This window comes from Molothrus aeneus, chromosome 6, assembly GCF_037042795.1.
Source record: "Molothrus aeneus isolate 106 chromosome 6, BPBGC_Maene_1.0, whole genome shotgun sequence".
NCBI lineage: Eukaryota > Metazoa > Chordata > Aves > Passeriformes > Icteridae > Molothrus > Molothrus aeneus.
This window is the reverse complement of record NC_089651.1, coordinates 25366459-25393655: the sequence shown is the minus strand read 5'-3', so window position 1 is coordinate 25393655 and position 27197 is coordinate 25366459. Positions and strand designations below refer to the sequence as shown.

General features: G+C 39.9%; 3 protein-coding genes across 8 annotated transcripts in view; 1 reads left to right on the top strand and 2 right to left on the bottom strand.

Moving 5' to 3' along the window:
* The window catches only part of RTF1 (RTF1 homolog, Paf1/RNA polymerase II complex component), a 28485-nt gene extending 20525 nt beyond the window's left edge, over positions 1-7960 (bottom strand). Inside the window, 3 exon segments of the mRNA XM_066551910.1 lie at positions 5113-5223; positions 7762-7870; positions 7872-7960. Coding sequence (XP_066408007.1) covers positions 5113-5223; positions 7762-7870; positions 7872-7960 — 309 coding nt within the window.
* Positions 7961-8033: 73 nt separating this feature from the next.
* NDUFAF1 (NADH:ubiquinone oxidoreductase complex assembly factor 1) lies at positions 8034-15410 on the top strand. Its single transcript, XM_066552732.1, has 5 exons — positions 8034-8201; positions 9438-10054; positions 11863-12048; positions 13248-13322; positions 14979-15410. Exons 2-5 carry the CDS (start codon positions 9551-9553, stop codon positions 15117-15119), a joined length of 906 nt encoding a protein of 301 aa, XP_066408829.1. The 5' UTR covers positions 8034-8201; positions 9438-9550; the 3' UTR covers positions 15120-15410.
* A 909-nt stretch (positions 15411-16319) lies between these two features.
* Positions 16320-27197, bottom strand: part of NUSAP1 (nucleolar and spindle associated protein 1) — a 34093-nt gene continuing 23215 nt past the window's right edge. For all 6 annotated transcript variants that reach the window (XM_066552965.1, XM_066552969.1, XM_066552967.1 and 3 more), the window contains 10 exons: positions 26243-26431; positions 25049-25223; positions 23459-23542; positions 22642-22742; positions 21895-21954; positions 21516-21703; positions 19399-19574; positions 18521-18631; positions 17848-17953; positions 16320-17369 (listed from right to left, as the gene is read on the bottom strand). In XM_066552965.1, coding sequence (XP_066409062.1) covers positions 17282-17369; positions 17848-17953; positions 18521-18631; positions 19399-19574; positions 21516-21703; positions 21895-21954; positions 22642-22742; positions 23459-23542; positions 25049-25223; positions 26243-26431 — 1278 coding nt within the window. In that variant the 3' untranslated portion in view covers positions 16320-17281. The remainder of the gene's footprint in view (positions 17370-17847; positions 17954-18520; positions 18632-19398; positions 19575-21515; positions 21704-21894; positions 21955-22641; positions 22743-23458; positions 23543-25048; positions 25224-26242; positions 26432-27197) is intronic.

The following is a 27197-nucleotide window of genomic DNA, read 5'->3' as shown; positions in this document are numbered from 1 at the left end:
GGTCCCCTCTTCCACTCTGCTGCAGTCAGGCAGCCCCAGTCAATGCCTCTCATGCTTCTCATGACTGTACTGCCTGCTGGGAACAGCCCCTCTATTCAGCACTGCCTCTTCGGCCACCATCTGGAACCCTCCGTGGTTCCAGACACAACAAGTTAATAAAGCCGTGCACAAGTGTAGTGCAACGTGCCCTTCTGCTTATTGTTCAGCACTACCAAACAACAGAGCTTTATGGCTCTCTCACAAGAAGGAGCCAGAAGAGCCTTTTGAATTTCCCTCTTGCTGCCAAGGTTCATAGTGCTAATAGCCTGCATGTTTCCTCCAAGAAACAGTTGGACATGATGATCCTAAAGGTCCTTGTCAACCTAAATAATTCTTTGATTCTAAGAAGTCCAAATTAAGCCACAGTAACCAGAATGGACTTAGGGAAAAAAAAAAACCCCAACTCACTACATTAGAAATTACCTAGATTTAAAAGTCAGCTCTAAAAAAAACAACTACACAAAGTGATTTAAGAAAACAATGTATAGCTCAGCAAACCTGGAACATATTTCCAGTAGGGAGACGAAATGAAATTGTGGGGGAAAAAAAGAAAAAAGAAAAAAAGAAAAAACCCTATACCTGAAGTGAGCTCAGAATACAGAATTGTTCTACTGCTCAGGTAGTTGCTACTTCCTTCTATTCACACAGTACCTAAATGCATTAGACGCTGAGATTTTAATTTGCAAATAGGTGTTCTCCCAGCTTTTTTTTAACCCCTTATCAAGCCAGAGAGGCACAAGGGAGGTTGCCAGCCTGTCTTGACATATCCAATGGCTTTATAAGCAAAATGCAAACTACAAGCCACAACATCAAAGCAAAATAGGTCCCTTACCAATATGTTCCTTTCCAAGGCCAGAAAAATTTCAGTTGTCCTGTTGGCATTGCATTTAAGTGCACCAAGGTAGGTAACATCAGCTCAGCTTACAAGCTCTCATGCATTCATACAGGAAAAAAATAGGGCAGTCCACCAGGCAAGCCATGAAACTACAGTTCCAGCCTGTCTGAACTCAACAGCAGGAAGCACAGATATGAAAATAAGACAGAATTTACTGTCTTCAGGCTTTCTCAAAGCTTGGAAAATTCTACAGACAGCACTCCAAGAGCTTCAAGGAGGAAAATACTCTCTACCACTACTTTTAAAACAAAATAGTAAATAAAAAGTCCCTGTTATTTATCCTGCCTTTACAGGATCTACACCTGTCATTTGAACACCTCAAACTCTTTCATGATGATAACAGCCTAGCAATCAGAAAACTTTAAGAACTATTTTAAACAGAGAGGAAATTCTAGGTACGAACACCAAAATGGAAAGGAAATAAGCAAATAAAGAAAACACCTTTGGAAGCCACAGAAGAGGCTTTCACAGGCACTGGCTGAAGAAGGCTTCATGGACCAAAGTATCACCAGACACCTGATCTACCCTTTTCATTCAAGTACAGCTCCAAGAAGCTCCCAGAAATCAAATCCTAGCATGTTATCCCCATGCTAGTTTGCAATATAAAGAAGTTAGTTACAGATTAAATTTTATACCAATTTTGTCCACAGCTTATTCACATTATTCCTTTGGACATGCCAGCCTTCACACAGCTTGTGCTATTCAGATTTGCACTTGCACCTTATTTGGAGTGGAGGAAATATCACCACCTCTCTTACTTGAGAAAAGCTTTACTATTGCACCCATTCATAGCTGAAGGAAACTGTCTCTAGGAAAAGTCAAAGTTACAAAGCACAGTCTATAAGCTGTGTATAAGAAGATTAAAGCATGGCCTGTTTCAAATTTCCTAAGCTTGAAAAAAATGTGTGGCAAAGGCCTCACAGGACTGGAGAACTCACTCATTTTTGAAGGTTTAATTAAGCAGTATTATAAAATAAAAGTACACAGGAAAAGACAATATTCAGTACTGTAATTTCTACAAACCCACAAAAAGACATCCCCAAAACAGAAAGAACACATGCAGTATTCTGTTCATCTATGCTTTGCTGGAGTGCTCTAACTTTAAGTGCAGTAAGGAGATACAAAAAGGCATAAAACCCTCTAGGCTGTTACTTGAAACCAATCTCCTCACTAGCTGCATGACTACTGCTCTTCCTCCTCTGTCCCGTAGCTCTTGACAAGATCTTCAGCTATACAGGTCCCTAACAAATTATCACATTTGTAAAAAAATGGTATAAACAGATAATCCTCACTAAACTCCAGAACAGTACTAAGCACTCATTATAGAAGTTTTCTAGTTCTGGAAGGATATTCTGTCCTGACCCTGTAGGTGTTGAAAGGCAGAACTGAACTCTTCCTGCCAGTAGAATGAGTGTACTTTTCAAGAGAAACAAACAGGAGCTCCTGTAGCACTGTGGCTTTCAGTCTAATCAACACTAATGTCAGTAAAGTTGTTCCAGAAGTCATCCCCTCTTCTCACACAACAGAATGAATTATCTTACTGTAAGCAAAGATGCTTAAAAGGAAAAGCAAGAGCCCAGAACTAACCTACTGCAATTGAGGAACATCATCCACCTAATGCCCTCAATCAGTAACACGAACACTTTGTGGACACACAAACCTCTGGCATGGTAGCCCCAGCAGGAACCTGGCTAGCACCAAACTGGTTACATGTAGAAAGCTACCAGTTTGACAGGGTGAGCTCTTGAGCAGACATGGTCACACACCAGATAAAGGAGCCATCTGTGTCCAGATTAGTACATCTCTTTGCAAAGGTGGCTCTCCTCATTGCAATGCCCTGCAGTCATTGCTATTTATCAGCTCTCTGAACAAAAGACTAGAGTGATTCAGTCAAGAATGCCCCACAGCTCCACCAGAAGGCAGTTCAGAGCATCCCTCCTATTTCATTACTTGCAACTCACTTTCAGTCTGGTGGCTAGGAAATTTGATTCAGACCACAGAGGTGGTTACGGAAGTGTTACAGAAGTGTTACAGAACTCAGCATCTGGGAGAGAAGCGCATTCTCACTGATACACATAAATATAACATAAAAGATGTAGTGACATCCCTTGGGCACTATCATATAGATGCAGCATGATTTGTACCTGCTGTTATTTAGTAATTCCAAAATGTTTTTTCTCTCCCCTATGCCCCACAAACTTTCCTCCCTCTAAAAGAAAGCAGCATGCTGCATTACACTCTGCAATAGATTTAGGCTTCTTTCCTGTACATGCAACATAGTGCCAATCTTGGAACATTTAGTGCTTTCCAGGAATCACAAAGGACATGCACATTGAAAAGCCTCTGTGGAAACACATGGGTACGATTAGGCACATTTGTCCAGGGCAACAATTTCCATGCTTTTGCCTCAAGGTCTTCACCTTGCAGGAAGTCAAATAATACAAATTCAACTTTTAGATCCCCCCTACTCCAAATCCCAGGGTTGAACAAACTCCAAACCAACCACAAGAATACTTATTAAAACGTGAGTTATTCAGCAGGACTAATGCAGTCAAGCCCAGGAAAGGAATGACTGGCAGAAGCAGAACTGTTGTAAGCCAGCCGCTCATCCTGCTGTGACAAGCAGCAGTTCAGAATGCATATTTCAGGCACAGGAATAGAAGCAAGTGTCCTAATTACCTCTTCTCTAAATCTTTTTCCTCTTGCTGCATGGAGGTCAGAAAGAACATAGTATCAATTTGAAATGACATACAGATTAGAAAGAGTATCAAACACGCTGGGTGCAACAGTAGCACCGCTGATCCGCAAGGTCTGTGCAAATTTGTGAAAAGGAATTCTACACAGAAGAGAAAGGTAGACCTTACTTATTACACAAGTTAAAATTATGACAGCTTTCAGAGATAAACACAGAATGGAAGGCTTTATCATCCACATGCTCTCCACACCCAAGTCTACTTTTTCCAGACAAGCTGGTCTCCACATAACTTAGAATAAATAAACTGGGAGCCAGCAGATCTGAACACACACCATGACGTGACAGACTGAGTAGTTCCCCAATAAGAAACCTAATATATCTAGGTTGTCCACTATTTTGTCTGTCTTTGTGCCTTAAATGCATATTAGATATACAAGAAGCAGGTTTTTTAAGAAAATTATTGATTTGGAACAGAGTTCCAAGCATATTTATTTTTAAAATGCCTCAGAAAGAAAATTAAACTGCACATTCTTCACAGTTATTGGAACAACTCTGCTACACTAACAAATACTTTACAGTTTATCACTGGCCTACCCTGTTAGGCTACAAGTTGCCACAATGGATAATCTGTACTGTTACCTTAGAAGGAAAAAAAGTACAAAAACCCACACCAAACATCTCCCTGTCAAATATTTAAGAATAGGTGGAATAGCAAAAATATTTGTAAGCTTTCCAGAAATTGCTTTTACTCACATACCTGTTTAACATTTGTCAGTACCTGTTTTAATAGTTTTTTTAAAATTTTTCTTTTCTTGATGCACAGGCTTTTGACCAGCTCTAGACTATAGTACCAAGAACAAATACTAAAAACAGAACCAGCAGATAAGCACTGTTATACAAGAAATTGAGAAACCTTAGAAAAAAGTAATGCTGAACTCTTTCTTGCCTCTTTCTTCAAAGATGTCAATCAAAACACACCCTGTTGCATATCCAAATGGCCAGACAGCTAATTCACAGCACAGTTTTTGGAGAATAAAAGTAGCTAAGTAGAACAGTTTTACTACCTGTAAAATAGTACTATCCGCCTTGACCCTTCTGTCACGTAGGAAGCTCCACTCAAAAGGTGAAAATCTCACTCCCTGAATTCAGAGTCCAGCTTTAGCAGCTTCACTGCTACTTCAACAGCAAGCACAACACAGGAAAAACACTAGTTTAAAGCAGGCAGCTCACCACACCATATGAATGTGGGAATAAAGTGGCAGTCATCTTTTCTATATACAGACTATTTTGTGTACAATTAGAATTCAAAACATATTCATTAAAAAAAAAATCTCTGGCCTTAATGGGTCTCCATCATTGTTAGCCAGTCCCACCTTATGAAGTCAGCAGGCTAAATATACTGTATGATAAATACACTTTCACTGCTTAGGTATGATCAAACAAATAGCCCACAGCAACGTCACTGATAACGCGATAAAGTCACCTCATCATCACTGTCTGATGTCTCAGAGTCCGAGGATGCTGTAGGTTTGCTCACAGGTGGTTCCTTTTCTTCAGAGTCACTGCGCTTCCGTTTGGCCAATGACAGGAGCTCCTGGTGTAAAAACACACACATTTATTTCAAAGTGTTGTGATTAGTTTTAACAATCCAGGTCAGTGCATGTGCAGGTTCTCTGCAATATCTGAGCACATCTCAGTAGCACAATCATTGCCACCTACTAAGGAACAACTCTACCTGTGTTTCATAAATATACATGTGCACGCACAATTTTAATACTGGATGCTACAAAAGGATTTTAAAGATAACAAGCTATAAAAGGTAACTATTACTACCATTACTTTCTTGGCATAAACAATGTAAGACAAGTTACTTTCAGAGTCATGTTCAGATCTGTCTTATTTGGATTGGGTAATAATTCAAAACCACCCTAACTACACCATGAAGCATCAGCTCTAAAAAGCCAAATACCAGTAGATAGCAGCCTTCTTCTCCTCAATAACAGAGATGTCTGCAATTATACACTTTAAAGGGTAAATGCTTTAGGCATCACTTTTACATCATGTTTGGTAATATTTAGTCAGTTTGGACAGTCTGTGAAACTTAGTAGAGCTGTTCTGCTCAAAAGGAAGCATTTTCACAGGCAACACACACGCACACAAAGAACTACATGGCTCTCAAATACTCTCATCATCTCCTGTTCATCACTTGTTCAGGTGACACAAGCAGTAGTACAAAGCAAACATTTTTGAAGCTGTGTTACTGTCTTTGCAGTCTGGGACACAGAATCTATTCTCAGAAACATTACTCTGGGGTTGATGAGTCTTAGCTGTGTGTAGAAATACAGCCACACCAACTTCTGCAGTCCTGGGAAGTTGATGCTGGATTAGTTTCCATTAGTTCCACAACTGGAAGATTATCTCAACAAACTGATTACAATTTACTACCTCAAATGAGAACACAAACACTGCAGAAACTGACGGTCTGCCTACTTACCAACAAAGAAACTTTTTATTAGTTCATTAGCAATGGCATTTTACCAACTTCTAAAGAAGCCCTGCAACATCAACATAGCACAACTGTACAATTAACAGATGTCTGGAAGCTCCTGAAGAAGCTTCAGTGCTTCTCTTTGGGAAGCTCTTGAAGGGAAGCACCACTTTAAAGCCATATTCCTTTTTCTTTCTTTCTTCCTTCCTTCCTTTCTATACTTGTTCTGTTTTCCAACATACTATATTTAAAAGGCTGCTAGCCCTTTGATTCAACAAGCCTAGATTGCCATGGGAACCTGTCAAACATTTAATCTACTCAGTATTTAACATTTAAGTCAGTATTCTCTCGTCTCAAAAACATGGCTTCCCTGCTACCTGATCTTCATCTTTGCACACACACCTCCCTGCTGTCACAGTTGCTACAAGCAGCTCAGTGGAGGGGAAACACCTACTACTCGGGTCCAGCTGCAGATGCCTGCTGCCAGTGAGGGATGGAACAGATGCAGAACCACGTGGTTACTCCTACCACCATCACTCCAATTGTCTGACTGATGCTAGAGCTAGTTCAACTCCCATTTTCAAGTTCTAAAACTATCAAACTGATACATTAGCAGCGAGATGTTGGCAGTGCTAAGGACTCTAGAGGTATACAAGATCAACCACATCAGCTCCAGTGTATTTGTTTTAATAGAGTATCTGATTGATTTTCCTGAAGCCCCAGTCTGCAAATGTATTTTTGTGTGTTGGGGAAGGCTGTTTATTGCAACATAGCAACAGCTTCTGTATTAAAAACTCTGAAGGTCCAACACATAATTTACATCAGACATGCCGGCTTCAGCATATTCGATCTGCCAAACTTCTCCCCGGAGCAAGCACTGCCATCCAAACTGCAACACACTTCACCTATAATGTCTTTATTTAGCATTGGAAATCACACCATCAATACCTGCTACACCAAAAGGTGAATCTTTGAAAGCAGCCCGTTCCACAGGGGGAGACATCCCCTTTGCAACCCTGCCACGCTTGAACTCACACCAGACATCGCACTTACAGCCCCGGGAGATGCTCGGATGACCAATACATAAATACTACCCTTCTTACATCTACAGGCTGGTTTCCCACCAACAGAGCTCTCCAGCGCGGTCACCAAGATTGAAAGGGTCGGATTAAACACGCATTAACACTCCAGGAGCCTGCCTGCCCCGAGGAGGGGCAGGGACCTGACACGCTGTTCTCCCGGCGTACCAAAGTAGCATGGAAAAGTTGCCCAGCCCTTTGGGCCTCTTTCCCCACTACTCGAGGTGAGAAGACCACTGGCAGCCGGGCCTCGCTACCCCCTGCTCAGGGCCAGACCGCCCGGAGCATCGCCCCGGAGCATCCACCGCGCCTCCGTCCCGCCGGCGCCGAGCAGCGGGCCCGCTGCAAAGAGCCCCCGCCAACGCGGGCCTCCTGCCAGGGGCGGGCCGGGGACCCGCCGGAGGGACGCGGGCTCTGCCCACGGCGGCCGCGGGGCCCCATCGGGCTGAGGAGGGCGAGAGCGGCGCGGGACCACCGGGCGGGAGCGAGGGAGGGATGGCGGCGCCGAGCCTCGCGCGGGCCGGCGATCCCAGGCCCCGCGTTTGGGCCGGGCCTGCCCGCGCACCTGGTCCAGGTTCTCCTCGCTGCCGCTGTCCTCGGTGTCGGAGTCGATAAGGACACGGCCTTTCCGCTTCTTCACCATGGCGGAGCCGGCGGTGCCCCCTCCCCGCCCCGGCGGCGGCGGCGGCGCTCGCACGGCCCGGCCCGGCCCGGCCTGACCCGCGCCGCCCGCCCGCCCGCCCGACACAAAGGGCACCGCGCATGCGCGGCGCGTGGGGCGGGGCGAGGGCGGGGCCTCCGCCGCTGCCGCCGTCCCCTCAGGGAACCGTGCGCTGTCCCCGCGGCCGCTCCGCCGGCGACCGGAGATCCGCGGCGATCCCGGGTCGCGCCTCGGCCGCCGCTGTGGGCGGGACGTCCGTGGCCGCCGTCGGTGGCGGCGGAACCGGAGCGCCGCGGCGCTCGTTCCTTGGCCGGCCCGGGCGCGGCGGACCCGGCGGCGGGAAGGTGAGGCGGAGTGGGTGCCGAGGTCTGTCGGTCACGGAGAGGCGAGGGGATTCGGCCGCCGCCCCCCCGCTCTGGCCTCGCCTCTGCCCGCCGGGCTCAGTCGTGCGGGCGGGATCCGGGCCCGGTGCCCAGGCCGCGGCGCAAGCGGGGCCGAGGCGCCGCCGCTGCCGGGCCGCGCACCGGGCTGGCGCTACAGCGGCGGACAAGGCTTCTAAAGCCTTGCTGAGGGACAAAAACCGGGCTAAAGTAGAACGCATTCGAATTCTCCGCTCTCTTCTGGTACTCGGGTGAAGCAATGAGGAGACAGGGTTTCTTGATCGAGAACTTGCTCCGATCGTAAAGTGCACGATAGAGCATAATGTGGTGTAGCTTTAGACATAACTTAATTAGAGTGTGAGAATAACAGTAGTAAATTTTACAGTGAGTAAAGGAAGGTGAGTGACATATAGAGGACATGAGTGGGGTGCCTGACTCCATTCTTAAAAGCTCACAGAAGTTGAATGCATGTGACATCGTTTTTGGTTTTGTTCTGTGGCATGAAAAAAAAAAAAACAAAAACGAAAAAAACCCGTTTAATTTTACAAGGAAGAGAAAATAGCCTCTGTACAGAGCATTGAGCAGAATTTTCCTAAAGCCTTATAAAAAAAAACCCCATATTGAACTCTAGTCTTTCATGTTAAACTTTTCAGTCTTTGCAAATGTCTCTGTAATCCTAACACAGGTTGAGGATGACTTGGAAGAAGATTGTGGGACTTAGTATTTGAGAAGTCTTGTCATCTGTGTCAGATGAAATTGTGATTTTTGTCTATGTGGCAGCAGCATCTGCCTGTTGTGAATTTGTGATTTTCATGCAGGAATAAAACTTTTTAGTTATGTAGGTGTCATCTTTTAGAAACCTTCATGAGTTGTTTTTGCTGGTGTTATCCATAACACCTAAACTTATTGTTGGAAGGGATGAAGAGAAATTGATTTTCTTTTCTTTTTTCAGTTTTATTTGAAGTAGTTTACTTGAGTTTTCTTATTTGCATGGGGATTTTACACCGTGGGGAGAGGGGAAAGCATAGGTTGGAAGTCAATAAATAAACTCAAGCTCTGAGGAAGTGTCATTCCTGATGGTTTTTTTCATTCTGTTTTCTAATGACTTGGATTTCTAGCTAGTATTGATTATAAAAGTTAAATAATTTCACAAGCATCCCATATGTAATTTTTTATAAGTTTTTCTCTTTTTCATTAAAGGTGAAGATCAACTACATAACTACAGTAAGATAACTCTGAATACTAGTTCTGTTGTTAAATTAATTTCAATCCATTAATTGCCTTACTGGACGTGGATTCTTCAAGTTACCAGTATGGCTCTGGCTGTGATGCTGCTGAATGGTACTTCCTTCCACGGTGGATGCTGCAGGCACAAAGTTTTGCTCTCCTCACTTGGACCTCTCCTCAGCAATTCAAAATTGTACAGCAGCTACAGGAGGCCCGGGGCAGAGCCTGAGAAAAAACTGTCTTGGCAAAATGCTGATTTCAGCTTTAAGAAGAGCATTGATCACCTGAAGACTCAGCTAAGCTTGCTGAAGAAGGAAACCCAAGATTACTTAAAAGGACCTGGAGGCAATCCATTAAGTCGACACTTGTTGGAACAAACAAGGGTGTTGTGGCAGTTTAGGAGCCAAGAAGATTTAAATAAATGGGTTATTTCCTCTGATGTGGAGATTGGAGGGAAAAGTAAAGTTTACATCAAATTGGGTAGGAATAACCAGGCTGCTCTGCTGTATGGAACCCTCAATACAGAAGTGCCTCGTGATGGGGAGACAAAATACAGTGGATATTGCAGTATGAGATCCAGACCAGAAGTGGTAAGTACAGCTCCGTGTTCGCACAGCTTCTCATACCGGATCTGAGGGTGTTTGTGGAATCCCAGTGACAGCAAGTGCCTGCTCTTTCCTGCTGATCACTTTCAGGAGCACTGCATTTTCTCTCAGACATGTAATTGCTGCTGTGCCGCTTTGACTTGGAGGGAAGTTAAATTTTTTCTTGGATTTCGTTTTCCTTTCTTAGAAAAGGAATAATACATATTTGATCATTTCCTTATGTACAATAGACAGACCTGTTTGCAGCATCCTTACAAATGAAGGATCTGGAATGAAACTTTATATCCAAAATTGGTATCATTGAAATAGACATCTTTCTAAATTAGAAGTTGATTGAATGTGTCATAAGTAAGAATTTTCTGGGCTTTAACTTGGTCTATTCATCAGACTTTGTTAGGGTGAATGAATCATTTTCTCACAGGAACAGAAAACAGTGCTTTGAAATGTACTTTTTAAAGGTTGACTCCTACTGTACATCAGAAAAAAAAAGTAAGACACAAATCTTTGATAGCTCAGAATTGAGCAAAATAGAACCAGAAATGGGTGTGCTTATTATGGATACTTCTTGTTTCATCCCTTATTTCTAAGCACCTTTAAAAGCCAAGGAACATTTTCACACACTGGATAAAATTCTTAAATATTTAATGTGTTCTGTTGTTTGTGTCTTGGCACAAGTGCTTAGGTAAAATAATTTCTGGGCCAGAATCTTGGGGAGCAGAGAATATGAGTAAGCAAAATCAATGGGTAAATGAGAGGCATATGAACAGTGATTAAAATGGTGACATTAGATCAGGTGACTGGAACAAGTGGAGTCTTGTCTGAGTTAGACTCTCAGGACTGCTACTGACTTTTGCAAATGTGACTCAAACTTTCACCTCCTAATTCTGAAGTAGTGGAGTGTATCAGTCCATCCTTGTTTAAGTAGAAAGGCTCAAAACTGTTAAAACCATAAAATGAAGTAGCTACAGGCTTTATATTTATATATTCATCATCTACTTATTCTGTTACCTACAAGATGAGTTGGTAGAACAATAGCTGATAGGTAATCCTAGTAGTGCTGTAAAATAAAGGGGAAGCATGTGAATTTTTGGTGCTAATTTTGACTTCTTGGCAAGTCTGGCCAAGAATAACCCTGCCCTCTGCCCCTCAATGCTCCAAGTGACTTCAGTGTATCTTTCTGAGGACTCTTGGATATGTCATCATGCAAATGACAACATCAGGATTTTTCAGATCTTTGGAAAAAATGCAATAAAGAATTAGACATGCTTGCAATCTTATTATTTTGCACAGTTAATGAAAAATAAGTTGTAAACATTAAATGCTCCCAGTGTTCATTAGTCTTCTGTTGGGAAGTTATCAAAGAGGATAAATTATTTCACTGCTTCAATTTCCTGCCATCACTTCTGAATGATCTAGAACTGACCACAGAATATGAAACTTAGTGAGCTACATAAGTGCTGATCTATCACTGCAGCATTTGTGTAATTGCCTGGTAGGGAATTCAGTCCTAGGAAGGAGGCCTGATTTCTGATAGTTACAAGATTGTGACTTATAATGAAAGTGTGAGTCCTCAGGCAGCAATATTGCAATTTGTGGTCTCTGATAGAGTGCTGAAGGAAATTCAGTGAGCTCAGCAGCCACGGTGAGGACAGAGTAGCTGTGTTCACTGTGTTACAGTAAATACTATCTGACATAATAACAAGGGCAGTGATCAAGGCAAAAATGCTCTGTTCCTCATGTTGAAAGTGTCCCTCTATAAATGAGAAATAATTTTATTTATCAATAATTTGTAGGGATCTTTTAACAGGAAGAAGTATTATGACTGGTCAAACTTCAACAGTCTGTATTTACGTGTCCGTGGTGATGGCAGACCTTGGATGGTAAACATTTATACAGACCCCTACTTCTCTCATCAAAAGGATGACCTCTACAGCTACTTCATGTTTACCCGAGGAGGCCCATACTGGGAGGAAATAATGGTGAGCTAAGGAATCTTTCAAACTAATGAGACCATCTTGTGGTCCTGGCCAAAGCACAGGAAGGGGAATTCTTTCCACATTCACAGTTTATATTGCTGTCCACTTGACGTTTTCATTATACAATAGACATGTGCCTTTGACTTGGGAGTTCCCAAAACTGGACTAGGGAGGGCACACTGTGCAATTGTGTTAGAGAATTGAACCACCAGCTATTTCTCTGAATGCCTACTGTTGGCTCTTACTGGATTAACAGGATAGATACAGCAATTGAAGCTTAGCAGGTGTTGCCTGGAATATTCTCTGTGGTAACCATTTTATCTGTAATGCAAATGGGTGTGGGCTGTTGGAGGATTTGTTCCATGCAACAGGATTTGCTTAACTTGCAGCCTCTCTGGAGTCAGTCAGACTCAAGAGTTGGGGTTTGTCATTTGTGACCTTTGACTCTGTGACACAGAATAATATTTTTAAGTGTGAGTTGTGGCTCTTTTCTGGTGAAACTTGGCGACCTTTTGTAATTCTCTGATGACAACTCCAGGGAGGTTTGCACATCCCTATGAAATGCTGTTGAGTGCTCCACGATACCATTGTCCAATCATGTGGGAAAGCCTGCTGTTCCACAGACGAGGAGCCAGGAGGATGAAAGTTGGAGTGTCATTGCTGGCTTGGATGTTTTCCTCTCACCCTCACCAGCCACCAGCCAGCCCTGCTTTCTTGCTCCCACTACTTTCAAAGAAATTTTTACATTACCCTGAGGTGCTTTGCTAGAGATACCGATGTCTGAGTATGAAGTTTGCACTGTGAAATCCACAGCCTGGGTACAGATGAGCTGTCAGTATGTGCCCATGGTAGACTTTGCAGTAATTTCTGGTTGCTATTTCCGTGTTACTGGAAGAAGATATTCTCTCTGTAAGCAGCCACCTTCTGTGCTGCAGCCATTCACTGTGTCCTGACAGGGTAGCGCTCCTGTGTGATGGCTGCAGCCACCACAGGACAGGGTGGGCCTGGAGCTGGCTGCGAGTGGCCACTTGAAAGGGTTAATGTGGCCCATTTCTTTGTGCCAGTTTTATGTACCCAATTAATGCTAGTACCAGATACAGCAGAGTGTTACTTTACTAACATGTTATTTTCTTTTCCCTAAGTTTCTATTTTATACACTAGTGAGACTAAAGTCTGATTTTGTTTTGTTTTGTTTATGTCAGATTCCATTCTCCAAATTCTTTCTCTCCAGTCGGGGAAGAGTCCAGGATAACCAGCATCCTGTCTGGTTAGACAAGGCAAGTTTTCTATAGGCTTTATTTGAAATTTCATTTGAAAAGGCAGTATAAGGAACACACAACTGCTCTGTAAGAAATTCAGAATTTCCTTCAAGATGGCCTGATATAGATAACTTACAAATTCTCTAATGTTTGTGAATTTGCAATTGAAGGGCCTCTTCATGTTATAAGGTACTTATTCTCATGTGTGATAAATGAAATCATAAGTTGTATATGGTCTATTTAAAAATATTTACTGGGAGTTAAAGGGAGAAATCAGTACTTGATCTAAGTATCCTCCACTGAAGTTTTGTTGATGATTATTTTATGTATAGCATTTGACAGCAAAAATTATGCACTTGCAGGGTAATTTTGCAAGCATATTTTAAAGAAACCCAAAAATCAGGGAAGCAGTGTGAAGGTAATTTAAGAAATCTTAATAAAATGTCTTGGTCACACTCTTGGTCACACGCTGAATATTTGGAGTTGGAAGGGACCCACAGAAACCATCAGGTCCAACTCTTAAATGAATGGCCCTCATGCTACTAATGTATGTTTTCCTAGGAGCCTGGAAAGGCAGAAAATAATTGTTAACTAGGAATAAAAAAGGCAAGAAACAGTCAATGTATCTAGGGCTTGCAAAGGAATAGATTCTTTAGAGCAGAGTTTAGGTGACTCCTGTAGATTATCTGTAACAATGTGATTTGGAAAAAAGGAGCTTTAAAAACTCTCTGGACTCCAAAAGCCAAGGGGCTGCTTGTAGAGCTTGCTGCTGGGAAGGAATAGCATGGAGAGCATTAGAATGATCCAGAGGAGTGTCAGTGCATTTACCTCGCTTTGTTCTGTTCTTTATTTAGCATATATTTGCAATATAGATTTAGATTCAGTCCACATTTATTCATCTGACACATCCTAGACATTATTTTCCCAAACTTACAGCAGTCCTTAAAATCATGGGCACTGCTCAGACCTGCACTTTCAGCAGGGCTTTGGGGCAGCTGAGTTTGTGAGGTGGCCTGCACTGGTGACTGGACTGAGCTGGTAATGATGGAGGTGTTTTGTAACATGTGAGAGCTGAGGGAGCATTTGGGCAAGCCACAGGCTAATAGAGAGCAGGCATGAGCCACACAGATTTGTGCTTATATTTAAGAACATTATTCTAATTGGGAAACAGTGGCTAAGAACCTTGTCTTACTATTAAACTCAGTAATTAAGTTTCATGCCAACTTAAACTTAACACCAAACCAGACATTTTAGAATTTTTCACAGAGTAGATGGTGTATCACTGTCTAGAATGATCCCTTCCATCCTTAATTACATCTTTGTTTCTCCTGTTAATGAAAGAATTGTGATTTTATGAAAATGTGTTTAGAAACTCAATTGTGATGAAAAGCATGAAGGATAAAAGTAACTGTTGCTTTAGGCTCAGGCCATTTTAAATCAAGGGTTTATTTACACAGTGGCAGAAAGGCACATGTGGAGTCATTTCCCACTGGAGTCTGTATTGAAAATGGGGTAGGGAAGTGTTCAAGCCTTAAAAAATGCTGCTGCATTTTGAACAATACCAGTTTAAAGAAGATCGCTGTGATCAGCATGGAAAGTAGGGAATTGGGAGATACAACTGAGTTTGATGGTAATATTATAAATACTGTTCTACCCTCTGTGTCTTTTAACTAGGTTAGAACCCTTGGATTCACCATTGGAGATAAAGTAGATGGTCCATTCCAGCTGGAGATCGATTTTATTGGTCTGGTAAATGACAGAGCTCATAAAGAAAAGTTTGCCTATGAAGCATATGACAAGAACACTCCAGTCTAAGCTGGGCTGGTGTCCTTTGGAACATTGTTCAGATATTTGGTTTATTTTTATAGAATACTTATTAACATGTGGCTTTTAACAACTTGAAGGACCTATGTAAACATTAAAGAGATAAGTGCATGAAGTGTGGCACCACTGGCATCTTGAAACTCCCAACTACAGAATCATGGAGAGACTGTACATAGATGGATGGACTGCAATGTAGCCTGAGAGCAGTTGTGATGTTCTTACAAAGTAGTGACTCTTCTTGGCTTCTGTCCTGACCTTTACTGAAATAAAAGTATTTCATGAGTTTGTTGTTCTTTTCTTGTCCACCACTTTCATTTTCTACATTGTGGTTTATTGACAGTTGTAAAACACTTGCATTTGCTAGTTTTAAACTGAAAAAGGTATGAGAATTAATACTCTGAGGACTGGTGCGACTCAACTTCTGAAATTTACAAAGAGCAGCACCAGAAGTGGAAAAGGCAGAAGTATTGGCTCCTCTAGATAGCTAAAAAAAGAAAAAGCTGCCACTGCTAATATTTAAACAAGAGCTATGCAGCAGGCTTGACTTTTCCTTCAGAGCTGTTGAAGATAATCCTAGAATGATACAGAGTCAAGGAAGTTGGAAAGAAGCAATGCTCCAAAGGAGGGGTGGGAGGAAAGCTGCAGCTCTGTCTGCTCCCTGAGGAGGCAGAGCTTGCCTTAGCATCATTACAGGGCACAGCAGCTCCCATTTCTGCTGTGCACAGTTAGCCTAACTCAGCTGTGTTGCAAGAATTCACAGCCTCAACTGCTGCACAGAACCTTAACACCTCCCTTTTGCAGAGAAATCCAGTTTTCAGTAATTCAAGATAACCACTCAGCACTTGTTTTGTAAAGGGCATGTTTCAGCTGTCAAATTTAAGTAATCAAAGCACTGACCTCCTCCTCCAGTGACCTTGTTTAAGTGTACTTTATAAATATTAAATGTACCTGTATTTTATAGGGAAGAGACCACAATAAAGCAAGCTGAAACAGAATCTTGTACTACCATTTTCCTTTTGCACTGAATTCAGCAGCTTAATTGTAGAAGAAGGATCATACCAGGAAAATACCAGAGCAAACATCTTTCATGGAGTGGGAGGCAGGAAAACACAGCAGTAAATACAAGTGTGAACAAAATGAGTGCCAGAGTAAGGAAGTTGTAGTTGGTATACTAAATGATAAAGCCAGTGATAAATAGGACATATACAAAATATTTGTCTTTATTAAAAAATTTGCTTTTTCTTGACATTGCAACATATATTTGATGGGACACTAAATTCAGTGAAACATTTATTTGCTCAACAGCTGAGATTACAACTGCTAAATTACCTTTCTACTTCTATCCCTAAAAAATCCAGACAACATTTTTTAAATGCAAAAATAACAGCTTCTTTTAAAACCAAGGTATTGAGTTTTACATATTTATACAATTATAACATCTCAACACAATTATAACATCTTCTAAGCATCTTAGAGGTGAAAAGCAAGAGAATTTTAACATCTGCTATTGACCATAGAAACTGTTCAAAGCATGCAGTTGGTAATTTGTAAATTCAGTTGTGACTATTTCAAAAAGGTAGTTTACAATTATGTTATGCATTAGTTTGCCAGAGAGCTTGCATATTTTTTTCTTCTCTTTGAAATTCCCTACTATTTCATAGGCATTAGATTAGAAATGCTGAATAATTGCTGTAACTTAGAGCATTTAAGGATTGATCTGGAGAACAGAGCAAGCACGTACTTCCAAATCTTGTCATTTTGAACACTTGAGGAACATTTGAAGCTGCTGGTATCTAAAGCCTGCATTCTAGCACACAAGTGCATTCTGATGTACAAGTCTATCCTAAGTTGCAAGGAGGCTGCTCGAGCATCTTTTTTCCACTTATATTTTCTTCTTTAACATCTTTTAGTCAAGTAAATTAGCTAAATGAAAACATTATGAAGCAACAAGAGAGTTCTAAGGCCCTGAAAGTTTAGAATTCTCATCTTAGTAGAGAAGTTGATCATCATTATGCTCAGAGCACATTACAAGGTCTCATTAATTGCTTTCTGGATTCCACTAGCTAAAAGCAACCTGAACCATACACAGAGCACAAGCCTTTAAATGAGAGGAACAGTATTTACAGTGAAGTCTTAGATACTTCTTGTTCATCCTAACACCCAGATAGGCCTCTACGTTTTCCAAGAGCGTGAGCCTTTTTCTTTTTTCTGTCTTGCTCAAGCGTCTCACGCCTTTCTTCCCTGGAGGGGAAAAAAAAAGACCATGTCAAGTTTTATTAAAGGTAGAGACACTAGCAACCAAAGGAATCTGAAGCTGACCACAGCCTAACACAAGTTTAATCAGCGTGCTGCCTTTGCCATAGGCAGAGATAAAAGTACCACTATGGACTGAACCCAAACATTCAGGCAAATACATCTGATGAGACATGCAGGTCTAACACTTGAGGTAACAGCATGGTAATATCGACAGCTTCTACCAAGATGAAGGTGAATCTCCAAACCCTGGAACTGATACTCTTCATGGAAAAAAAAGTCTTAAATTCAGAGCAGCCTTTTGTTGACCTTCTTGAAATTGAACAGTCATTGGAAGGCCCCTTGAAAACATCAGTATGATTATACAAAAGTATTCTTTCCTAAGCTACATTTAAATCCTAAGAAGAATGAATCATCATATTACTTTAAGTAACACTATCTATAAAAAGACGAGTGGCGTACTAACCTTGTCTGGAGATGTGGCTGCTTGTAATCTTTCCTATGTGAACAGATACCACCAGACCTACTGAGAACAGCATTTTCTTTAAATTCTCCCCACGGTTTTAGTCGTCCTACAATTTAGGAGCAAAACGAGAGACTAGTTTAACAGTTTAGTAACTAACTGTGTGCTTAACTTCTTATCATGAATTTATCCTAGCTAGCCTGTTTCTTATTGGTTGTTTTGAAGATGAAATGCCTCTTTAAGCTGTATTATCAGTTTCACCAGCCCATTCCCTACAAGTAGTTCTTCTGTAAGTAGAAACAGGTGACTGTACTTAGAAGTAACACTTACCATGCAAAGTTCAGCATCTCGCATGAGATTAAAAAAACCCACCTTGTTGTGTAAGGAATATTCTGTATTTCCTGTACATGCATCTATTCAGTGGAATGCAAGGATATTTATTCTTGTATATATGGGCCTTAGGTCATAAAAATCCTAATCTTCAGTAGGGAGGCTCTTGAAGCATGTATTATGAAGAAATTTAACATCAGACTATGTGGGAACCCATAGAGAAAACAAAAGGGGCAGGAAAAGAGACTGTAAACTTTGTTCTCATTGTTTGTATCAAAGTGCCCCCCCGCAGGAGCAGCTGAGTGCAAGGGGTATGACCACCACAGGCTGCGCAGGGTCACAGTACCTTTGTGTGGCTGATACCGAAGTGGCCGAGAGAGACTTGCTTTGAGATCAAATGTCTTCTTTCCACTTGTGGGTTCTGCAGGTTGAGCTCCAAACTTGAAGGGGGTAAGAGCTACAAAAGGCACCAAGATACCATCATTGGAGTAGCAAGAGCATCAATGTACACAGAAAGACCACACTGCGATTACCAAGACCAAAGAGCCATTAAATGCCGCTGCTGCTACTTCTAAAGATAGAATTGCACAAACAACACAATTCTCACTTGAAATAGGGAGAGGCAAGAGTTGTAGAGTACTGGCCCTTTAGTATTATACAGAAAACCAGGAAGCTCTGGGTTCTTGACCTGTGCAAATATGCCTATAATGCTAAGGGTGCCAATGGCTGGATAGCAGAGAAATTGTTAGTAATCAGATAACTTCTGATTTTTCTTAATTTTAGTTCCTGAGTTATCAGGGTCCTGAGGCTGATAACAGGTTATCCTAAAGCACAGCTAGAAACCTGATGCATGCTAACCCCACAAGAAGAATGAGACCTCTGAGAAGGTGTCAGGAATTCCTTTCTGTGCTGATGGGGTGTCCCTGTATCTGCTATATGAATCTTCTGCTATGTAATTCCTAAAGGTCTTAGACTTTCTATCCTCTTTTCTGTAGGTAGCTAGGTACCATATGTTTACGTTGTGGCACTTAAACATTTTAGTTAAACCACTGGAAAACAAAGGAAACAAAGAAACTACTGCAGTTTCTGAAGAACCAGTCATAAATTAGAGAATTAAATTAAAACCTGGGTCTACATGACATTCGATTGTTAAAAACTTGTACAGTAATTCAGTAAGACAAAAGTCTTGATCTGAAAGAGCCAAATAGTCACCATCCACCTTACCCTTTGATGCAGTCAGGTCATTATTTCTTGCATTTCCCTTACTGTTCTTCTGACTTAGTAGTTTGCAGCTCTTTTGAGTGTCAGGTGTGCAGATCTCCTCCATGTATGGAGACATTCTAGATGGAGTCTTGGTAAGAGAGCGTTTGTGCTCATTATCTTTTGTGGCTTCTGAGAACCTGAAAGATTTTAGAAGTATCAAGACAAGTTCAGTCACCTACAAGGAATGTAAGCAATGTGCCAGAATATAGAAGGTCCTGCCTTCTATATTAATTATTATTAAATTATTTATTACAGATAGAAATATTTACTGTGTGAAAGATGTTCACAGCTCATACAAAAACTGTACTAAAATACATTGCTGGTATAACACTTTAAGTTTCAAGCCAGTGTCAATAGCAGTAAGTACTACTAGAAACTACAAAGAACTGACTTTCTTGTTATTTTGAAAAGCAAATATACTTGGGTGCAATAAGCTAGTAGATTTATTCACCAACAGATGTGATTTACTTTAGACCTGGATTCTGTAGTAAAGCATTGCATATTTTATTAGTTTTAAAATTCAAATTAAGAAAAACTGAAAGACAACTAACAGAATGCTGGACCTCAAAGACCTACAAGAAGAAGAAGCTGAAAATTTTGAAACACACAAGTTACCTGCATACCAAGACACACCCATTCCATATGTATTCCAAATGTGTATATACACATTTTTAATGAACACCTATGATTACTCATACGTGCACATGCATAAAAATCAAAATCTTGCAAAAATGCATGAGAATAAGCCATGAGCTTGCAAGATTTAGAAAGACAAGGAGTAAATGTTGAAGAAAGCTGTTTTTGTGGACAAGCAAGTTTATGATGAAGTACAGCTTGCAAGGTCCACCACCACAGTGCAACTGTGGAATGGAATTTTGGAAGCAAATTCTGAAAGTGATGTTTTGGTTCACATATTGCTGGAAGTCAATTAGGGCTACAGTGAAGACATCCAAGCTCATCCAAGAGGACACTAGAGGCAGTGTATTTTTTACATTTGTTATCTATTGAAATAAAAAAGACATTTAAAGTAAAAACAAAGCCATTAATTTTGCAATCTTGATTTTGACCTTTGAACAGCAGAAGACCTGCATTCCAAAGTCTCATAAATATATATTATCAGCAGTATGAGAAGTTGCATTATCTAACTTAAAAAAAAAAATCCCACATACACTTTAGTCAGGGACAAAAAAAAAGCCCCAGCAGCCATGATCTTGGCATGCAGAAGTGGAAAAGTGAAGGTCATCAGAGCAAGGAACACAACCAAGGCCTGTGAACAACCGTGTATTGTTAGCAAAGGGAGAATATCTAATCAGAACTTCAGTCACTGTGGAAGGTTAAGGAAACTGATTAAAGTCAAAATCAGTATAATAGTTAGAAATCAACAAAGAAATAGCAGAAATAAAGGCTTTCATTAGAAGTTAGAAATTTCATGCAATATTAACACTAATAGAGAATTAGATTACTGTGGAGGAATGATGACATACACATAATGTTCTAAAAGGAAATGAGACGAGGTATAATAGCATTGAGTAAGAATTCATCCATTTAGCAATTGCTCATGACTTCTGGTGTCAGTTCCCATCTGAAACAGTCTGCTTATAGTAGTCAATCATAAGAGGACCCATGCTGTGACACTGAAGGGGAGGGAAAGTAGAGGACAGAAGGAAGAAAGTACCTAAAAACCATTGCAGGAATACTGAAGAGAGTTCTGATTTTAAAAATTTACAGAAAAATTAATTAGGATAAACAGAAACTACTAGGCTGCCTGGCAAAAATAGAAAACCTAACACAGTAATAGAAGAAAAATAATTTGCTTGATTTTGCATTATTTGGCTTCAGAAAAATGAAAGCCAGGACTTGAGATTCTTCTAACAGACATAAAAATGAAGAATGAAGACAGTAACAGCACAATGAGGCTTAAACCACCCAAAAAACCAGGCTGAAAGTTAGTAATCAGAATTAGTCTTGCATAGTTCATTTTTGGAAGAGAAATAATGTAGTAAATTCACAGTCAGTGTTAATTATTTCATATGTATCACATCAAATGGATTGCTGGTAGCTTTGGTTTGTTTTTTTACCTGACATTCATTTTGGATGTTGAAAGTACAGAAGGATGAAACGAAGATTTCTGGGATAAAATGCTCCGATTAGCAGCGTTCAGAGAATTGCGTGGTGAGCGCCGGACATTACAAGGAGTGCTGGTGGTGGAGAACCTGCCTCTTTCTGGATTTGGGCTGAATAAAAATCTTTTGCCACTGGCTTGTTTCTAGGGAAAAGCAAATTCTGAGTTACCATACTCTAATGAAAATTTATCTACAAAGCAGCCAAGAGGAAGGGAAAACACACAGTGAATCAGAAGCATATGGCCTCTTCAGTTCTCTCCCTTTTTTTCATCTTTAAAAGCATATTTTAAATGTAAGTATTTTTATTATTAAATTGACATGAAAAAACACATACCTTAGAATATGGAGTGTCTTTTTCTGATGCTCTTAAAGGATTTGATTTTCTGGTCAGCACCTGCCAATAGTAATTTGTCTGAAGTATACATTGATACAATATATGCCATTAAAAAAAAAAGTAGCATTCAGGAGTTTCATTCATTGTTACTGTTTGATATGGACAGTGCTAGAGTAACCAACCTGAACAATTCTATGGCCATTGCCATATTCATTCACACATTCATTGATGCATTACTGTCACTTTTTTAGGCTCTACTTTGTGAGAGGCCCTGTTAGAAGCTTTCACCCATGTGAGGGTGAAATACAAGAACTGAGAACAACACATATTGAATGTATTTTTAAGGAGAATCATATGCAGCCATGGGATGATAATTCAGGCACAAAAGAGAAAATTTCTGCTCTTTGAAAAATAACCTATCCCCTTGGTTAAATTTTGCAGCAATTAAAAAAGTTGTAAACAAAAGATCCAGGAGATCTTTCACAAAAGTAATTGTGACAATTATTTTTACTCAAAAACCACAAGTTAGTTGTTGGTTTCTACAGCTGTACACTGTTAACATGTAAAACATTGTATTGTTTTATAAATTATATACAAATAACTATATACATTGGTTATAATATTCCACTGCAGGTTCACATGACCAGCTACTTACTGATCTAAAGAGACCTGGTAGGACTTTTACAGAAAGACCCTCGAAATAATTGAATATGCCAACAATGGGTATCTTCCCAAGTTATCTCTTACCTTGACTGCACTGCAACTTTCATTCAGTTTTTTTTTCCTCTCAATGTAGTCAGCAATAGATTCCATTTTCTTGAACTGAGCCTCATGCAACTTTTTGAAGTCTAAGAAGTTCCAAAAATAAGAACATTCACAGGTATAATTTGGTGTTAAGGGAGTTTAGTACATAATAGGAGAATTTTGTGACACCAATTGTCATGGCCTCAAAGAAGCCAATGCATCCCTCTAACTAAAGGCTGTCCAACCAGCTGACCAAACAGGACCAAAAGAATCTTTCACCAGCAACATGGCCCATTACCTGGTAACCTAGAGCATTATAGAATCATGGTCTGAGTTGGAAGGGGCCTTTAAAGATCATCCAACCCAACCCCCAAATTCTGCAGTTAAAGAAAACAATAAATACTTCTACATTTGAGACAATTTAACACATTTTAAGAAGTGATGAACATGAGCTAATGTATAGTAATACAGCTCAACCATAGTATTTATAAAGTGAAAACTAAACGAGCATGAATAATAGCATGTATGTGTTCCTGTTCTTTCAAAATCATTAATACAAGTTTTGTATGGAAAAGTACCAAAATGTTCAATAAACCAGTTTTTTAACATACATGCCAGTCATTTACTACTATGAATTTACAAGCTGGAATATATACCTTGATATGTAACATTTGGGAATTCTTTTTTCTTGCTTGCTTTTTACAGAGAGAATATTCTTTCATTTGAGCATGAATAGAAATCTGAGTTTTAAAAAACTAAGCCAAGTCTCCCTTTACACAGAGAAAACACATCTCTTCCTAGAGATGGCAGGTTATCTTACTTGGTGTGGTAGCTGTCACTCCTGCAGACCTAGGTGCACGGCCTACATGTAAAGGGATCTTCCCTCCTGCAGGATGAGCATTACCTGGTACAGCAAGATTAGACAAAATCATTATGACTCCTGGATGATTTAAAGTAATCACAGTGGTTTTAAATATTGTTCCAATGTTTGTTTCAAAACACACTTTATCTCTTCAAAGCGGGTCATATTAGGTTAGTATCTTATGATAGTAAAATATTTTTCAGGGAAAGTTTACAAGAGACCTGTGCTTGCGGTAAACAAAAACTTTAAACTCACGGGCCTTGGTATGTGTTTTTTAAATGTTGATACTAAAGAAGAAATACCTTTTGACCAACTTTTCTGCCACTGCCTTATTTACATACAAAGTCCAAGCTATTGTTGTCATCTCTGTTCTCAAGTGTAGTAATACGCTCATGTTCACATTTTAATGATTAATTTTCTTAAGGAAAAAAATCAGGTAGCAACTTTACATCAAGTTCAGCTTTTGCATGTCAACAGCAAACACTTGTATTTCTGGTCATTCACATCCCCTCAAAAGTAAACTTAGATGACTACAATATATTGAAAGAAGTCCTTATTGGAAACAAATAATGGCATGCAGTTAAAAAATCAATTTAATATTAAATGCAGACTTGTTACTACAGCTATAGGAAGAGATGAGCACTGTACCAACTGTCAAGATGAGTGATGTCCCCTCATACCCTATTGCTTTTGTTTTTAAAAACAAAGAAAATCGTTTTAGTTCATAGAAAAACCCCATTTCTGAGCTAGTTCAAAATTATTGGTGGTCTCCCATAAGACTGTCCTTGTAAATTCTATGGAACAAGAAGAATATCCATAATAAACTTACAGACTACATGCACTGAGCCTAACAGAGCAAATGCAGAAGTGTATCTTACTTGACAGATCCCTCAATATCAAGAAATTATCAGATTAGGTGGACAAACCAATTTCTTCATGTCAGCTACATACATAAAGCAGTGGGGGATAAATTAATTCCTATTTTCAGTGGCATCATGTTTGACGGACTAAAGACACCACCAGATGAAAAAGTGATCCAGTGGAATACATTCAGATACTCTACAGATACAGGTAGTTCAAACAAATGGTAAAGGATTCTATGTTTTCTGCTGATTTTACTCCTGGAAAGCAAAAGATAAATCTGTTCCTCTGTAGAAAAAGATAAATGGATCATAACGAAGCAAGTTCTCCCTTTCTTGCCACCTCCTAGAGGCCAAACAACACCTCAAGGGTATTCCAAAAGGCATTGATCCTTTTGGAAGTGTAAAACTCAAAAACACTCATATCTCTCTGAAAACTCCTTCACTAAAACAAGAGTTCTGAAGTCAAAGCCAGCAAAATTCCTACACTGCAGAATTTGTGGATTTGTGTTACAATGTTAAACAAGTAACACAAACTCAAACCAGACCAATTTTCTTCTGGTAGCCCCAAAACAAGTTACTGATCAACAGATGCGCCACAAAAATGGTATGAAGACACAATAAAATTATCTTTTGGTTATTCTGAGCAGCACAAATTGAAGTTACTTTTATCCAATTTTCTACTTACGTTGTCCTCCCCAGCCTTTAGTAGAAGTCTTCTCTGCCTGTTTCTTCTGTCCAGCACCCATCCCTGGATTCTCAATATCTCTCTCTTCAGTTATTTGGATTTTGTTTTGTGATATCTTCTGTCCCTTTTTGTGCTCCCCCTGAGGCACTTCATTTTCTTTCATATCAGAATGCACCTGCAATTTAAACATACCTTGTTTAAGCAGTTTGTTCCAACTGGATATAAAGCAAGGCTGTTGTTCTGAGAACAGTGAGTCAGTGGAATAGATTGCCCAGAGAGGTGCACAGCCTTCATCCTCAAGGGTTTTCAGCATCAGATTGGATAAAGCCTAAAGCACTGGGCTCTAACCTCACAGCTGAGTATGCTTTGACTGAGAGATTGAGCAAGAGATTTTCTGAAGTCCAAACTGAGTTAACCTGTGAAATACTCACCCTGTTACTTCACAAACTTAGATATATTAGAAAGCTTTGACCTGCATAGCTCTCACATTTTAGTATAAAATTGCCTTTATGGATTAAAATTAATGATTTGTAAGTAAGATTAAATTCACTGAGGATGTTACTTTTTACTGCTGTATTTTTGCATACTGTACAATTCTCTAACACTAAAAGACTAATACTCCTCATTTTCTCATTCCCCTCCTCTACCTCAGTAAAAGTCTTCCAGACAGTTCTTAATTTACCTATTCCTTGTAACTCAAAAAAACTTCAACCTTCATCTCACCTGTAACTTTCTCTCCCTAAGTCACACAACCCTCACAAGAAAAAAAATTATGACATTTAGGCAATTGTGCAACTTCTGATAATTTTTTCTGTACCAAAAAAGAGAGAACAGCATTATTTTAGACAAATTCTGAAACTAGCCTAAGATTCAGAATATTACAATGAACTAGCAGCCTTACACTCAGATAAGGTGTTTGGAATTGTATATTTCTTACAGGAATTTATTGTCTTGAAGCAGTGACTAGAAGTAATGTCTGTTTATTATGGGACAGTGCATAAAGGGACAAAAGCCAGTGCTACAAAATACAAAAGACCAGTACCAGAATGCGTGCATATCAATTTCTGTATGTGTCTATACACACACATATGAACACATACCATCTATAAATGGTGACTGAAAAGAAATCAAGTGTGCTTAAATTATGCTCAGAGGAAGGGAGGACAGCACACAAAAGCATGCCAAGCAAATCACCTGTTTCTCATCTGAAAGCACTGGGTTTTCTTCACTGCTGTTAGTTTCCTCATGGGAGTTCCTCTTTTTTCTGGTTATTTTCTTATCCTGACCACGTCTTTTTGTAATGAAACACACTGAATCAGACATTTCCTCCTGATTGCTCAGTTCTTCTGATTTGATGGAAGCAGATGCACTCTTTACAGGACCCTGTAGCAGAAAAATACTATAACTGGAAGATATCTGACACAAATATGAATTAAATACTCCAGGGACAGTTTCAATTTTATTATGTAAAAAAGTATTTTATACTAAGGATAAACAGAAGCATACCACATAGCAGCATAGTAATCAAGAAACAGGCAAAATATAGATTCCCCTAAGCATCAAAGCTCATTGTTTGGAGACTTTAAATACAATTCCTATGACTGGTTTATCACATTTCATTTTAATAATTTATAATAATCTAATATTTTATTTTTGAAATCTAACTTGCATGATGCCATGACCCTCCCATATTTGTACATTTGTGGAATACTCTTCAGCAGTAAAAACAGGGCTCCTTTCCTGCTCATGAAAAATTTTAAAAACCTGACAAGGTTCCTCAAGCCTTTAAAGATTTTTAAGGGATGCACTTAAAGGGAGATGTATTTTAGAAAAAGGAGATAACAAATTACTTTAATCAAAAACATTGCCACATTCAACAAAACAATTCAGCTTACAGAAAACTTTTTAAAAAGTTAAGAAAACAAAACACTAAGAGGCAAATAAAGGAAGTAGCACAACTATATTGCTTTCTTATAGGGAAAGTAAACTGTAGTAGATGCAAAATGCTTTCCAATTAGTACCTAGTCTTCTTCATTTAGGCATGCAAAATGAATAAAATATTTTTATATTTGCTACTGAATAATGTCTAGAGCCAAACAAGCAAGAATTAAGGTTTGTTCAGTGGAAATAAAATGTCATTGTTCACAGA

Coding starts and splice junctions, on each gene's coding strand:
- NDUFAF1 (XM_066552732.1), top strand. CDS start 9,551: ATGGCTCTGGCTGTGATGCTGCTGAATGGTACTTCCTTCCACGGTGGA. Junction 10,055..11,862: donor TGAGATCCAGACCAGAAGTG/GTAAGTACAGCT, acceptor AATAATTTGTAG/GGATCTTTTAACAGGAAGAA. Junction 13,323..14,978: donor ATCCTGTCTGGTTAGACAAG/GCAAGTTTTCTA, acceptor TCTTTTAACTAG/GTTAGAACCCTTGGATTCAC.